Raw genomic sequence first — 14,820 nt, 5'->3', positions numbered from 1 at the left:
CTCTGTTTTTTGCTTTTTCACTTTATGGGACTAAAACTTTTTTGTTGAGTGTTGGAAAATTTGAGGTCCATATCTATCTGGGTTCTAGTGGGTAAAAGAAATTCTTTTTAAGATAGTGATTCTTGTAAATCTATTCACTGATTTTTTTTTTTTTAAAGATTTAATTTTATTTATTTTTGGCTATGTTGGGTCTTCGTTGCTGCGCACGGGATTTCTCTAGTTGTGGCGAGTCAGGGCTACTCTTTGTTGTGTTGTGTGGGCTTCTCTTTGCGGTGGCTTCTCTTATTGTGGAGCACGGGCTCTAGACACTTGGGCTTCAGCAGTTGCAGCACGTGGGCTCAGTAGTTGTGGCACGTGGGCTCTAGAGCACAGGCTCAGTAGTTGTGGCGCATGGGCTTAGTTGCTCCGCGGCATGTGGGATCTTCCCTGACCAGGGATCAAACCCGTGTCTCCTGCATTGGCAGGCAGATTCTTATTCACTGCGTCACCAGGGAAGTCCCATATTCACTAATCTTTAAAGTATGCCTTATTAGTACTATGAGAAAAATAGCTCTCAGTGAATATTATGTTAGAAATTAATTAAACTTTCAAATATTAATTAAACTTTTGGAAGATGTTTTTGTAGGTTTTAGCATCTCTAGTCATATGTCAGATATAATTTTATTTCCCTGCAGGCTATCAAAGATAGCATACCCAGAGTGACAGATTACCCCTGTTTTACAGCATTCACTTCAGAAGCCAGTCAGTCCTAGTTTGACAGGCAGCCTACGTATTTATTTCTACAACCTTATTGAGAAAAGAAGAAAAAGCTTATTTCATAAAATTTGTTCAGGGAAATTATTTGAAAATTCCATTTATATGTTAAGAATGTAATTAACATTAATTGGTTGTATAGATTTTAAAGAAGATAAACCCCAGTGATAGAAAACAGTATTTATAATACATTTTCAATGTGTTGTAAGTGTAGAAGAGGGAAAAATCTCAGCTCTTATTTTGGTCATTCTGTTATAAGTTAGTTGAAAAATAGTCATAAATGATTACATTTTTATTACATTTGATTCAGTAGTTATTCACCAGAACTTTCTTGGTGCCTTATTACTAGTTCTATGAAGAAGGAAATTGAAAACCTCTGACACAGTCAGGATAACATAGCAAGACAATGATATTGTCAGTGACATATTTTAATAGTTATTCCCTAAACCTATACCCAATTTACCTGTTGATATTTATTCAGATATTAATTTTTCTTCCTTAGATCTATCTAAATTCTAGAAATAGTTTGATTTTTAAGATGAATGTTCATTATTTATAAATAATGATAAATAATAAATAATAAGTTTTGATGTGTAGTTATCTGATCTGTTTTTTTCCTATCATCCATAATAGTTCATAGGAAGCAAGGAATTAAAAGAAAATTTTTCCTGGCACAGTGAAAACATACACATTCAATGAGAGCAGTAATCTTTCTCTCTTTTATTGTCCCAAGTGCCTAATGTCTGGTACATAGTTAGATGTACAGTAAATATTTGAATAAAATTTTGTTGAATTTACAAATTATTTAATCCATTATTGACTTGAAATATTTAAACCTTCAAGGATTAAGTTTGAATGTAGGGAGATTTGTGTTCTTTGAAAAAAGATTTTATTTTTATTTAAAAATTTTACTTACTTTTTTTTTTTTTTTTTTGCGGTACATGGACCTCTCACTGTTGTGGCCTCTCCCGTAGCAGAGCACAGGCTCCGGACGTGCAGGCTCAGCGGCCATGGCTCACGGGCTCAGTTGCACTGCGGCATGTGAGATCTTCCCGGACCGGAGCACGAACCCGCGTCCCCTGCATCGGCAGGTGGACTCTCAACCACTGTGCCACCAAGGAAGCCCTTTACTTACTTTTTTGTTCAATTTTTTTAAACTAAAAAATACAAAAACAGTTCATCCATTTCTCCCCCTTCCATCCCCTGCCTCTGGCAGCCACCAATCTTTTCTCTGTACCTATGAGCTTAGGTTTTTTTGTTTTGTTATGTTTTTTGAAGATTCCATATATAAGAGAGGTCCTATGGTATTAATCTTTCTCTGTATGACTTATTTCACTTAGCGTAATGCCCTGGAGGTCCATCCATGTTGTCACAAATGGCAAGATTTCATTCTTTTTTATGGCCGAATAATATTCCATTGCATATATATCACAATTTCTTTACCCATTCACCCACTGATAGACACTTTGTTTCCATATCTTGGCTGTTATAAATAATTCTGCACTGAACATGGGAATGCAGATATCTTTTTGATTTAGTGTTTTCATTTTCTTTAGATAAATATCCAGAAGGGGAATTGCTGGATCATACAGTGGTTCTATTTTTAATTTTTTAAGGAATCTCCATACTGTTTTCCATAGTGGCTGCACCAATTTATATTTGCACCAACAGTGTAGGAGGGTTCCCTTATCTCCACACCTTCTCCAGCATTTATTGCTATTCTCCTTAACAGTAGCCATTCTAATAAATGTGAGGTGATATCTCATTGTGGTTTTGGTTTGCATTTCCCTGATGATTAATGATGTAGAGCGTCTTTTCATGTACCTGTTGGCCATCTGTATATCTTCTTTAGAGAAATGTCTGTTCAGATTCTATGCCCATTTTTCATTTGGATTGTTTGGTTTTTTTTTTTACTCTTGAGTTGTTTGAGTTCTTTATATCCCCTTATGAGATATATGATTTTCAAATATTTTCTCCCAGTCTGTTGGTTGTCATTTCATTTTGTTGATAGTTTCTGTTTCTGTGCAGAAGCTTTTTAGTTTGATGTAGTCCTACTTGTTTATTTATTTATTTATTTATTTATTTATTTATTTTTGCAGTACGCGGGCCTCTCACAGTTGCGACCTCTCCCGTTGCGGAGCACAGGCTCCGGACACGCAGGCTCAGCAGCCATGGCTCACGGGCCCAGCCGCTCCGCGGCATGTGGGATCTTCCCAGACCGGGGCACGAACCCCGTGTCCCCTGCATCGGCAGGCGGGCTCTCAACCACAGCGCCACCAGGGAAGCCCAGTAAAATTCTTTTATAAAATGTAATTTAAGATCAGATGAAGCCATTTTTAAAAAATCAGAATTTAGGGCTTCCCTGGTGGCGCTGTGGTTGAGAGCCCGCCTGCCGATGCAGGGGACACGGGGTTCGTGCCCCGGTCTGGGAAGATCCCACATGCCGCGGAGCGGCTGGGCCCGTGAGCCATGGCTGCTGAGCCTGCGTGTCCGGAGCCTGTGCTCCGCAACGGGAGAGGTCGCAACTGTGAGAGGCCCGCGTACTGCAAAAAAAAGAATTTTACTGACATCTTATCATGCATTGCAGTCATATGCAGAGTTTCATATAAAAAATTCACACACTTAGGGACTTCCCCGACAGTCCAGTGGTTAAGACTTTGCCTTCCAATGCAGGGGTTGTGGGTTCAATCCCTGGTTGGGGAGCTAAGATCCCACATGCCTCGGGGCCAAGGGACCAGAACATAAAGCAGAAGCAGTGTTGTAACAAATTCAATAAAGACTTTAAAAAAATGGTCCACATTAAAAAAATTTATTAAAAAAATCAGAAACTTAAACTTTTAGAATTCTACTGTATCTCATTCTCTTCCTCCTCCTATTGAATGGGAAAGTCTTTCTAATTGCAGCCCTTGATCTGTTTGTCAGTATACGTACTTCCATCAGTCACTGCTCCTGTATTTACTTATGTTTAAGTGGTCTTCTTGGGACCGCTGAAAGACTCTCCATTCCTATAAATCTGCTCACATTCCTGAGAAGGAACCCATTGTAGGACTGAGTAGTCACACGGAATCATTTCAGACATCACTGGAAAGCAAGTATATTGATTTTCCTTTGGTTAATCATCCACTCTGGGTTCAGTGGTGGAGAGGGCAAGTGGGGTCATGTTGTATAATACATTTCTACTTCTGCGTAAGATATTATCTAGATGATTTCTTCAGCAGGAGCAAAGGTTTGACAGTTTCTTGCAGAATGAGGTGGTAGATATAATTGAACCAATTTAATCACACTGTGTTTTATTAATATAAGTATTTCTTACCTTAGGCTATAACTCGACATAAGTAAAATTGAGGAAACAGTTGATAGTGATCAGTTTTCTAGTAGTAAGTATGCTGTTGGGAATTCCCTTTAATATAACATTCACTTGTATACTATTGTAATGGCATGTAACATCTGCATATAATAGTGATCCATTGTGAAAATTTACTTCCATCATATACTGTATTTGGCCGTTTGTTGAATTTCATATTATAAGCACACATATTAAATATAGGATATAATGGTAAACTGTCCATGTATATTCCTTCAATACCTTTGGAAGGACACACAAGAAACTAATCACTGGTTGTCCTTAAGGAAGAGAATGCACCATGCTGGAGGACTGAGATGAGAAGTATACCCTTTTATTCCATCTGAATTTTGTAATAAATATTTTTGAAACAATAGTAAAGCACTAAAAAGTAAGTAATACAAAAACAACAAAGTAAACAATAACAAAAGGGAAAACAAATGGATAGACTGGCGTTCTGTGGATATAATTCTAGCCAAAAACACTTTGGTGGCCCGTTTGGGTTTCTTCTCATAATTGGTAAGCTCTCCATGTTGACTGATGGCTAAGTTTGATTAGAACTCTCTTCTAGGTGGTAATTATATTCTAATATTTTATCATCATTTTGTTCTCTCCAACTTCAGATGATTTAGATCAGTTGCCAGGTTTCTCTTTGACCTGAGATCTGTTCTTGATTTGGAATGCAAATTATTAGAAGTGTTTCTTCACGAATAAAAAGACCATGGTGGTGACTTATGAGTATTCTTCCATTGAAGATAATTAAGGCAAGATTTTTTGAGGTACTTTGATCTATATGGATGGTAAAAAATTTACTTGAGGTTTTTTTCAAATTCTCATATTGAAAATATGATTGATCAAATTCATTCTTGGTATCATTTTAAAAGAATGCAGCTTTAGCAAATCTATATAATGTTCAAATGTTCATAATGTTCTAGATTATGTTCAAATTTTAGGTTATTGGTATATAATTTTATTTTAAACATACAGGTTTTCATTTTTTTCTGCCCTTTAGCCGACCTCAGAAAGTGTGTTTGTGTCCGTTTCTACCAGTTCATCCTCTACACATCTCTACCCACTTGTACATAATTCAGCATCCAGCAGAGGTAAGATGTTATAAAATACACAATTTCAGATAGAGTATTAGGATACAAGAGAAAACATACAGATGAACATACTCATCCCTTTCAGCTCTTCAGCATTTTTGAAAATAAATTGGTGATAAATGCTTTCTCTTTGGGAAAAAATAGTTTCTTTTATATATTATATGATAGTATAGTATCATATGCTTTATAGACAGACAAAAAATGTGTTATTTCATAAAAAGTACATTACTGAATTGTATAATGAATATTGAATATATAGAAATTTAGAACTCCAACAATTTTGTATAGAGGAAAAAATGAGATTTTTGTGAGTAGCGAGCTAAGAAATTATTGCTTTTTAAATTTTGGTCGTAGCTTGTATCCTTTGATGTCTTTTCTTGTTAGGGCAGAGGTAATGCTCAGTATTTTAGTGTTATAAAATGAATGCGTAAAATAAATTTTTTACTTTTTTAAGTGAATAGAACAAATATGTATATTTTATACATATATATAAATAAATATATAAAAATATGTGTACGTATTGTATAGAAAGACATTTTAGTTAATAATTTCATATGTTGGTGAGACTTATGCATGTGCTAGTATGTATGTATGTTAGTAACTCTTGATTAACTGCAGTAATGAAGAGAGGAGGGAAGGAGATCATAGAAAACCAGAAATTATCATCAATACCAAACTAGTTGATGCATGGTACAAAAATGGGTTTAGTGTAAACTGAAGTTAAAACTCTTCCAGGCTTTTGAAGGAGGAATAATTTTTTTCTTAAATTTCTGAGGTGTATACCACTTGAAAACTTTAACAAAGACATTAAAGGATATTAATCTGTCACTTTCCTTTTCCAAATGATAAAGCAATTATTCTTTTATTGCAAATTGTTAAATATTTCATTTGTTGGGCAACCTTTTATTTTTCAGTGTTAACAACATGTTTTTGTCCGGATTGTGACACTTTAATCACTAGCATTATTTTACTGTGTTTAAACTTACAACACGGTGCAGCTCAAATTTACATAAAATGATAGCTTACTGGCCATAACAGTTGTGGCTAAAACTTGATTTTTGATGATGAGTGTGCTGTTTTCATTTTGCCTTGTACATAGTATGGGGCCTTTTCATTGTTTTATGGTTCCAGACATAAGATGGCTTTTAAAATGTAGGTGTTTTCATTGATTTGTGGCAGTTTTAATGTTTTCATATCTCTTATTTGTTCCTTTTTTTCTTCATTCCTCCCTTGTCCTCCACACCCGCTCCCCCACTTTCTCCTCCTTCTCTCCCTCCTTCCCTTCCTTCCTTCCTTCATAGTTAATTCACAGTTTAGATGATTCATCCATAATTGTGTGTGCTATAAATGTGTTTTCTGTATGTACAAGTACATCCATATTGTTTTTCCTTAAAGTTCCTAGGAACTTTACAATCTTAATCTAAGTCAGTCATACTTCGCTGCCTTGTGCTTAATCTCAGCATACTGTTTTCAATAAAAGAATAGGCCAAATTGATGACTTCCCCTAAAAAATGATTGAAAATCATTTGGATAGGCTCTAGGAGGGGGCTTTGAGAAAAGAAGACTTGATGGAGTGGATGAAATGGAGGTGATATGATGGAGCATTTCAAAGAGTAGGTATATGCATATAGAGAATTACTTAAGGATGAAAACAAAACAGTTATCTCAAGAATAACAAAAAACTTTACAAGAAAGAAACGTTGTGTTAAATTGCTTGGCCTTTTGTGAACAACGTATATGTAGGCATTAATAATGTAAATACTGTTTATTGATTTAACTAAAAATATTAGAAGATGTAAGGGTAAGGAGTGTTGTAAGAAAGCTAAATTTTCATTTATTATGAGAGGCTGTATTTATAGAATGCTGTAGTTAAGAGTAAGGCTCAGGAGTTTAAATCCTTAACAGCTCTGTAAACTCTGTAACCCTGGGCAAGATAATTAACCTCTCTGTGCTTCAGTTTTGTCATTAGTGAAATGGACATAATAAAAAATATACTTCATTACTTGTTTGTGGTGCATAGTAAATGAATAATATATAAAGTGCACTTAGAATTATATATGTTAAAGTTAGCTATTATGATAATAAATGGTAGTTTGTAGATAATATCTAAAATTGATAAGAAATAGCAAGACATATATAGAAATATGGACATTACTGGAAGAAATAGCTAGAAGAGTTAAAGTGATTGCCTCTAGGAAGTAGTATTGGGGGGTGTATCTGGGAACATAACAAATCTTTAGTCACCATTTAATTTGACTATTATACATGTGTTACTTTGACAAAAGTTTGGAAAGTGATTTAATTATGTGTCGAAGTCTCAGTAGTGATGGTAAGGAGGGAAGAAAACAGTATGAGACACTGGAAAATGTCCTGAAACTTCCCTCTCACCTATCTCCTGCTAGTCCCATTCATCATAGGAGCTGCTCCAAATTGTTGTTTTCAGGCTTCCTCAGAGTGCCAGCCTGCTACATGATCTTTTTAGTTAAAATCCCAGCAAATTCTGACTCTTCTGTTTCCTTTTTGAACTTTTTATTAGGTAGATCAGTTTAACTACTCTCAGCATCTGTAAATTTACCTTTTACATGTTATTTTAATCAATACTTCCAAGACCCAGGGGTGAAAGAGGTAAACACAAAAATGTCCCTGAGGGTATATCTATGTGTGTGTTTGTTGAATACTGTTACTACAATACTTTTGGTTTCTGTTTAAATGTAAAAAATGTAATTATAAATTTATTTTTAATTACTTTTATAAATTCTTATATAACTTTATTATTTTGTATATTAATTTGCTAAATAACTCTGATATTCCTAAAAGAAAGTAATATTTGATATTCCTTTAGTACATTGTCTTTTTTTACAGACACAAGTTATTTACTGTGAGGACATATATATGCAGGATCATATAAACTGATAAAGATAACATTGGGCTCTATGTAAGTAAACTGATTAGAGAGGGCCTCTGTCACTTATTTGATCAAGGATGACATTCCCAGATGGGCCAGTGGAGAAGAGCCAGGCAGTGACTGAGCACTATAGACCAAAATAACCAAGAAAAGTATGAGGCTAAAGCAGAATAGCTAAGCACCTGACTTTACTAGGATTAAGAATGGAATTCTTGTGGCAACCAGAAAGGTGGTTTTTAGTGTTGGAAGTTAGGACGTTGGAAAAAAAAACACTGATTTATGGTGAACATTAACTATGATGATAGTTAATGCAATTTACAGAAATGGTCACCAGCTTTCTTCACACTAAAGTTATAATTTTTTTCTCTTTCCATACTTTATTCCTTGGAAGGGAGGCCATAAATCCAGCCCACACTCAAGTAGGAGGGAGAGATTAAACTCCACCTCCTGGAGAGGGGAGAGTTTATGTTTATTACTTGGAATTCTTCTATGAGGAAGATTTGTCACTTCTCTCCCATTTATTTATTCAATCATTTATTTATATCAGTCTAGACTCTGTATTTATTTTATACTTTGGGTTATAATCCAAATACTGTTATTTTGTTGCTCAAGTTGTTCCACTGGGTGCTCTTTAAGATTGACTTCTGTGTCCCTTTGATATGCCCTATTGTTTTGTTTTTTTTGAGCACTTCCTTGCTTTTGGGGCATAAATATCTAGGCAGTTATCTTCAGGTTGACATACTACAAAATGTAATTACTAGTTAAATAAAAAGTTTGTCAGAATAAATGATTCAATTTAGTTAAACAGAAATTTACATTTTTCATAATCTTTATTATTTAGATTAATGTTATCCTTTTTGATCAGTAAACATGTAAACACACCCAAATAGAATAAAAATATACACTTGTATTATATTTAATACTGATAAGTCAGAGAAACTATAGCTCTTTTTATTAAACTGTGGTCTGTAGTAAAAGACTTGTGAAAATTATACATAATGCTGTGAATCAGATGTTTATCAAAAAGTTTTAAAAGCATGTTTATTTAATTAGAATCTACAGTTTAATTAATTTTTTAATTACAGGAAAACAAGGTGTTGCGGACAGTTCCTCTGCTAGCAGCATGTCTCCCCCAAGATAAGTGTAAAATCAAGATTGGTCGTCGCTTCAGTGAGGAAAGGTAAATTAACTTTTAGGGCAATTTAAATGAATTCTTTTTGTACTTTAAAAATGGTTTCCTTCAAGTTATCTATTAGACCTAAAACATGGTACATTGGAAATGGTTAAAAAGTTTAATTTCTGCCTTCTCTCTCAAAATAATACAAGATAAGCAAAAAATAAACAAAAATAGACCAAAATGGAATAAACAAATCATAGCATTATCTAATTCCATGGTATATATGTTGAGCCTAAAAGGCATGTATATTTCCTGTGTATTTCATTTTTGTTAAGATATTTTATTTCAGGATGTTAGGGTACTTGTATTAGATTTAGTTAATGTTTTTCTTTCTTTTTCTTTTACAATTATATATGATATACATTTATATAAACATATATTCATTTCTAGCCCATGAAGGCTTTCCTTAGGTACAGTGACTAGAACTATATTTAGTGTTCCAGTTATTGGCACATCCATATTTTTAAAAAATGCCTTCTCTTGTCATGTTTAAAATATATATATTTTTTGATGAGGCCCAGTATGTGCAGCAGTTTGTTAGTTGATATCTTCACAGACAGTTCTGTAATATTCTTGGATCTTATTTTACACTTTATTACAGAACCCATTATTATAAATATATATAATATACTGTATGTATATTGAAATTTTTCTACAAGTTGTTTCTTACTTTTGAAGCATATGTGTTGCTTTTCTACCTATTCACAGCCTTCACAAATTACTTTGATCCTATCTACACAGTTAAATATATTTTTAGATGCAAAATTTAATTTCTCTTGAAAATACGGAGATTTCTTTTTCAGTTCATGTATGAAAATGCTAAGTAAGACTAGTGACAGCACCAAGCCCAAGGAATTGACCAAACTTTTTCCTTCCTTTATTATTTTAGCTCTATATTATGAAAACATCATGTTAGAACTTTATAAAATCATTTTTTTCCTTTCTCTGAAACTATTGGTTAGGCATTCTCTTCTCACATAGATTTTTCTTCTGCACAGTTTGTATTGCCTTGTCCCCCAGAGGTGAGCTTTGCTCTGGGCTTGGTGTTGCTGTTGCAGATTCTACCATTTTGTTGGGAGTGGAAGGACCATCCAGAGCTCTTCACATGGGGAGCAACCACATAATGTACACTGTGACACTTCTTTCACACAGAGGCTCTTTATAATAGTTTCTCTGTAATTCTTGGATAGATGTGGATATATAATCTGCCAGCTTGGATCTCAGTTATTTTATTGCAAAAATGGTGAGCATCTATGGTGGTAGAAGTGGAAACTATCTGGGTCGTCCCTGACATTTGGCTATCTAACCCTTCCACAGATGTGCGTGGGGATGAGAAACTTGATATTTTTCTAAATAGCCTATCCCATTTTGAGCCTATGATATGAAGTTTAGTGTTTTTGATGGTACCAAATATAGTGCTTACTCAGTAAATTATTATTCACTTATGGATTTTAAACTAAAGCTGATTAAGATTATTGACTTAATATTAATCTGCTAATTGAATGATTTATTTATTTATTTTTATAAATTTATTTTATTTATTTATTTTTGACTGCATTGGGTCTTTGTTGCTGCATGCAGGCTTTCTCTAGTTGTGGCGAGTGGGGGCTACTCTTTGTTGAGGTGCGCAGGCTTCTCACCGCAGTGGCTTCTCCTGTGGAGCATAGGCTCTACGCGTGCGGGCTTCAGTAGTTGTGGCATGTGGGCTCAGTAGTTGTGGCTCACGGGCTCTAGAGCACAGGCTCAGTAGTTGTGGTGCACTGGCTTAGTTCTCCACAGCATGTGGGATCTACCCTGACCAGGGCTTGAACCCATGTCCCCTGCAGTGGCAGGCGGATTCTTAACCACTGCACCACCAGGGAAGTCCTGAATGATTGATTTAGGTTTTTGCTAGAGTATGTGATGTAACCATGGGGGAATGATTAAGAGACTTACTACTTTTAGTATCCTTTGTAGATGGAATTTAAAAATACTTATTTTCAGTTTTTTGCCACTAGTATATAAGAAAACAGTTGGGCTTTGTATATTAACCCTGCATACTATGACTTTCTAAATTTATTTGTTAGTTGTAGAAATTGTTTTGTAGATTCCCTAGAACTTTCTATATAAGTAGCATTATCTGCAGATAGGGTCATTTATAGTTCTTCCTTTCTGATGTTTATGCCTTTTATTTCTTTTTCTTGCCTTATTATAGTAACTGGGACCTTCAATACAATGTATATTATGAGTGGCGAAAGCCCGTGTCTTTACCTTGATCCCAATCTAAAAGGACGTTGTTAGAGCTGGTATTGGCTGTATATTTTTGTAGATGCTACTTATTATTATAGTTTGAAGATTACACCATTTATTGTCTTTGACTTTTAACTTGTCTCCTTCCCCTTCAAGTTTGTTTTGTTGCTTGCAGACAGAGGCTGTGTCATTCTTTATTATATCTCTAGTGCCAAAATGCTTTGACGTGTATTTTTGAATGAAGTTCAATAAGAATAATAAAACTCCACCCCCACCCCCCAGGCTAATAAAGACTTTTATTTTAAACTTTTAGAGATCCTGAACTTTCAACTGTTTGTCGGATGTCTGATACATTAATATTATATCCAGGGGCTGAAGCTGCTAATTTGGAAGAATTTATATTAGATTCTCCTATTTATCCTTCCACAATCATCATCATCGATGGTACATGGAGCCAGGCTAAGGACATTTTCTACAAGAATTCCTTGTTCCGACTGCCTAAACAGGTAAACTAGTATTTTAACATAGAGTAAATACCAACGTATAGTTAGTTATACGTGTATATATTTTCTGTGAGAGGACACACATATGCGTTTATATATGAATTTGATGGTGTTTAGATATGCGAATGTATGTACAGAGGTATGTATATGCTTGTGTGTATGTTTTATATATACGTAGAAAATTTCAAATTTGTCCTTCTTTGTCAATTCCTACCATCAAATTACACCATAGTTTAGGCATTTAGCTGTATTAAAAGTTTCTCAGACATTTAATCAGAGCAGTGTAAAGATTATTTATTTCTATGTGAATTAATGTTTTTGTTAAGAAGTGTTATGTTTAAATATTTTTGGGTTACTAAATAACTTTGTTCTTATTAGGTGTGACTGAGTTTTTATGAAATACTTTTTTTGTCATTCATGAAATCATATGGTTTATCCCTCAATTTGTTGATGTAATTGATGATGATACATTTCCTAATGTGGGACTGTTCTTGTGTTATTAGAATGAACTCTACTGGGTCATATTGTACTACCCTTTTGATAAATTACAGAAGCTTATATTTTATTTAATGGCTTTAAATTATTTATATATTTTATGTACTTTTATTATAATATTTGGGTACTAAAATAATAGTAACTTCACCAGATAAATAAGAGAGATTTTAATATTTTTCTATGGCTTGGAATAGTTTAAATAATAGTTAACCTAACTTTGTTTAGGTGAACTTGAGGTGCTGCCATCTTGTTGTATATGTACAGGATGGTGGGCTGGGAAGCCTTTGTCACGTACCTATAGTAGCTATTTCAACTTCCCCCTAAATGACTCCGTCCTTGAATTTTTTTTCCTTGGGGGAGGGGGACAGATTGTACAATGAGTAAGAAGTATTAATTTTTTTAAAGACAAATTGACTTTGAAGATATAAAAAGTTCACTGCAAGAAATAAAAATTGTGAATGAAGAAAAAAAAGTAATAGTTTTGCTCCTTAAAAATTACATGGAGGGGGCTTACCTGGTGGCGCAGTGGTTGGGAGTCCGCCTGCCGATGCAGGAGACGCGGGTTTGTGCCCCGGTCCGGGAGGATCCCACGTGCTGCGGAGTGGCTGGGCCCGTGAGCCATGGCCGCTGAGCCTGCGCTTCCAGAGCCTGTGCTCCGCAACGGGAGAGGCCACAACAGTGAGAAGCCCCTGTACTGCAAAAAAAATTACATGGAGGGCTTCCCTAGTGGCACAGTGGTTGAGAATCTGCCTACTAATGCAGGGGACATGGGTTCGAGCCCTGGTCTGGGAGGATTCCTACATGCCGCGGAACAGCTAGGCCCGTGAGCCACAACTACTGAGCCTGCGCGTCTGGAGCCTGTGCTCCGCAACGAGAGAGGCCGTGATAGTGAGAGGCCCGCACACTGCGATGAAGAGTGGCCCCCACTTGCCACAACTAGAGAAAGCCCTCGCACAGAAACAAAGACCCAACACAGCAAAAATAAATAAATAAATTAATAAACTCCTACCCCCCCCCCCCCCCCACCAAAAATTACATGGAGCTCTATGGTGAAGCCACCGGCTACTGGTCTCTTTAAAATGGTAACTTTAAAACCCTCTTTCAAACTCCTTTATGAAAATTATTCAAGCTTTCTACTTCTATTTGCTTCAGTTTTTAATAGTTTATCTTTTCTAGGGAATTATTCCTTTCCCTTGGGTTAACAAATTGTTTGCCATATACCTATATATATATATATATATTTTTTGTGTGTGTGTGGTACGCGGGCCTCTCACTGCCGTGGCCTCTCCCGTTGCGGAGCACAGGCTCCGGATGTGCAGGCTCAGCGGCCATGGCTCATGGGCCCAGCTGCTCCACGGCACGTGGGATCCTCCCGGACCGGGGCACGAACCTGTGTCCCCCGCATCGGCAGGCGGACTCTCAACCACTGTGCCACCAGGGAAGCCCCCTATGTATTCTTAAGTACTTGTTTTAATTTCTTCTGTATGTTTCCCTTTTTTTTTTTCCTAATCATACACACACACACACACCCACCCCCACACACCCACCCCCACACACTTCCCCCCCCCATGAACAGACTCAAGAGAGGTTTCCCTGTTTATTGAGCTTTTGGAAGTATTAGCCTTTAGATTGTTTTAATGGCTATTAAACTTTATTCTTACTTCATTAGTTTGAACTTTTACCTTGATCAATTTATTTTACCTTTTTCAGCTAAATTATTTTTTCTGATTTTGTAAGATTTGTGCTACGAGTACTATGTTTCTTTATTAATATTAGTGAGTTCCTTCTTTAATAATAAAGGGAAAGAAGACTGTAATGTTTCTTCTTAGTATAATTGTCATTGTATCCTATAGTTTTGGATTGATGTGTTTTTGTATCTATAGCATTGATATAATTTGTAATTTGTTTTGGTTTCTTTCTACCCATGGATTATCAGAGTTCTTAATTCTCAAGTGTTATAACATTTTTGTAGGTATTTTAATTTATTTCTTATTTTGTTGGATCATGATAAAATAACATTGTGAACAATATTGTGAATAATTTTATGATTTTTATCAGGGTAAGTACATGGCAAATTTTTGAGCATGTTCTATGAATATAAAAAATTTACCTTCTCTATTTATTTTTTTATTTTATTTTTTATTTTATTTTATTTTATTTTATTTTTTTTTTGCGGTATGCGGGCCTCTCACTGTTGTGGCCTCTCCCGCTGCGGAGCACAGGCTCCGGACGCACAGGCTCAGCGGCCATGGCTCACGGGCCCAGCCGCTCCGCGGCATGTGGGATCTTCCCGGACCGGGGCACGAACCCGT

The 14,820-nt window shown here is 35.5% G+C and overlaps 1 protein-coding gene across 2 annotated transcripts in view; it reads left to right on the top strand.

Annotated features, from left to right (window-relative positions):
• Window positions 1-14,820, top strand: part of DTWD2 (DTW domain containing 2) — a 133,579-nt gene that overhangs the window by 24,330 nt on the left and 94,429 nt on the right. For both annotated transcript variants that reach the window (XM_059063254.2, XM_059063256.2), the window contains exons 2-4: window positions 5,109-5,199; window positions 9,190-9,284; window positions 11,824-12,016. In XM_059063254.2, coding sequence (XP_058919237.1) covers window positions 5,109-5,199; window positions 9,190-9,284; window positions 11,824-12,016 — 379 coding nt within the window. The remainder of the gene's footprint in view (window positions 1-5,108; window positions 5,200-9,189; window positions 9,285-11,823; window positions 12,017-14,820) is intronic.

This window comes from Kogia breviceps, chromosome 4, assembly GCF_026419965.1.
Source record: "Kogia breviceps isolate mKogBre1 chromosome 4, mKogBre1 haplotype 1, whole genome shotgun sequence".
In the NCBI taxonomy this organism is placed as follows: domain Eukaryota; kingdom Metazoa; phylum Chordata; class Mammalia; order Artiodactyla; family Physeteridae; genus Kogia; species Kogia breviceps.
The sequence above is the reverse complement of the archived record's forward strand: the minus strand, read 5'-3'. Positions and strand labels throughout refer to the sequence as shown.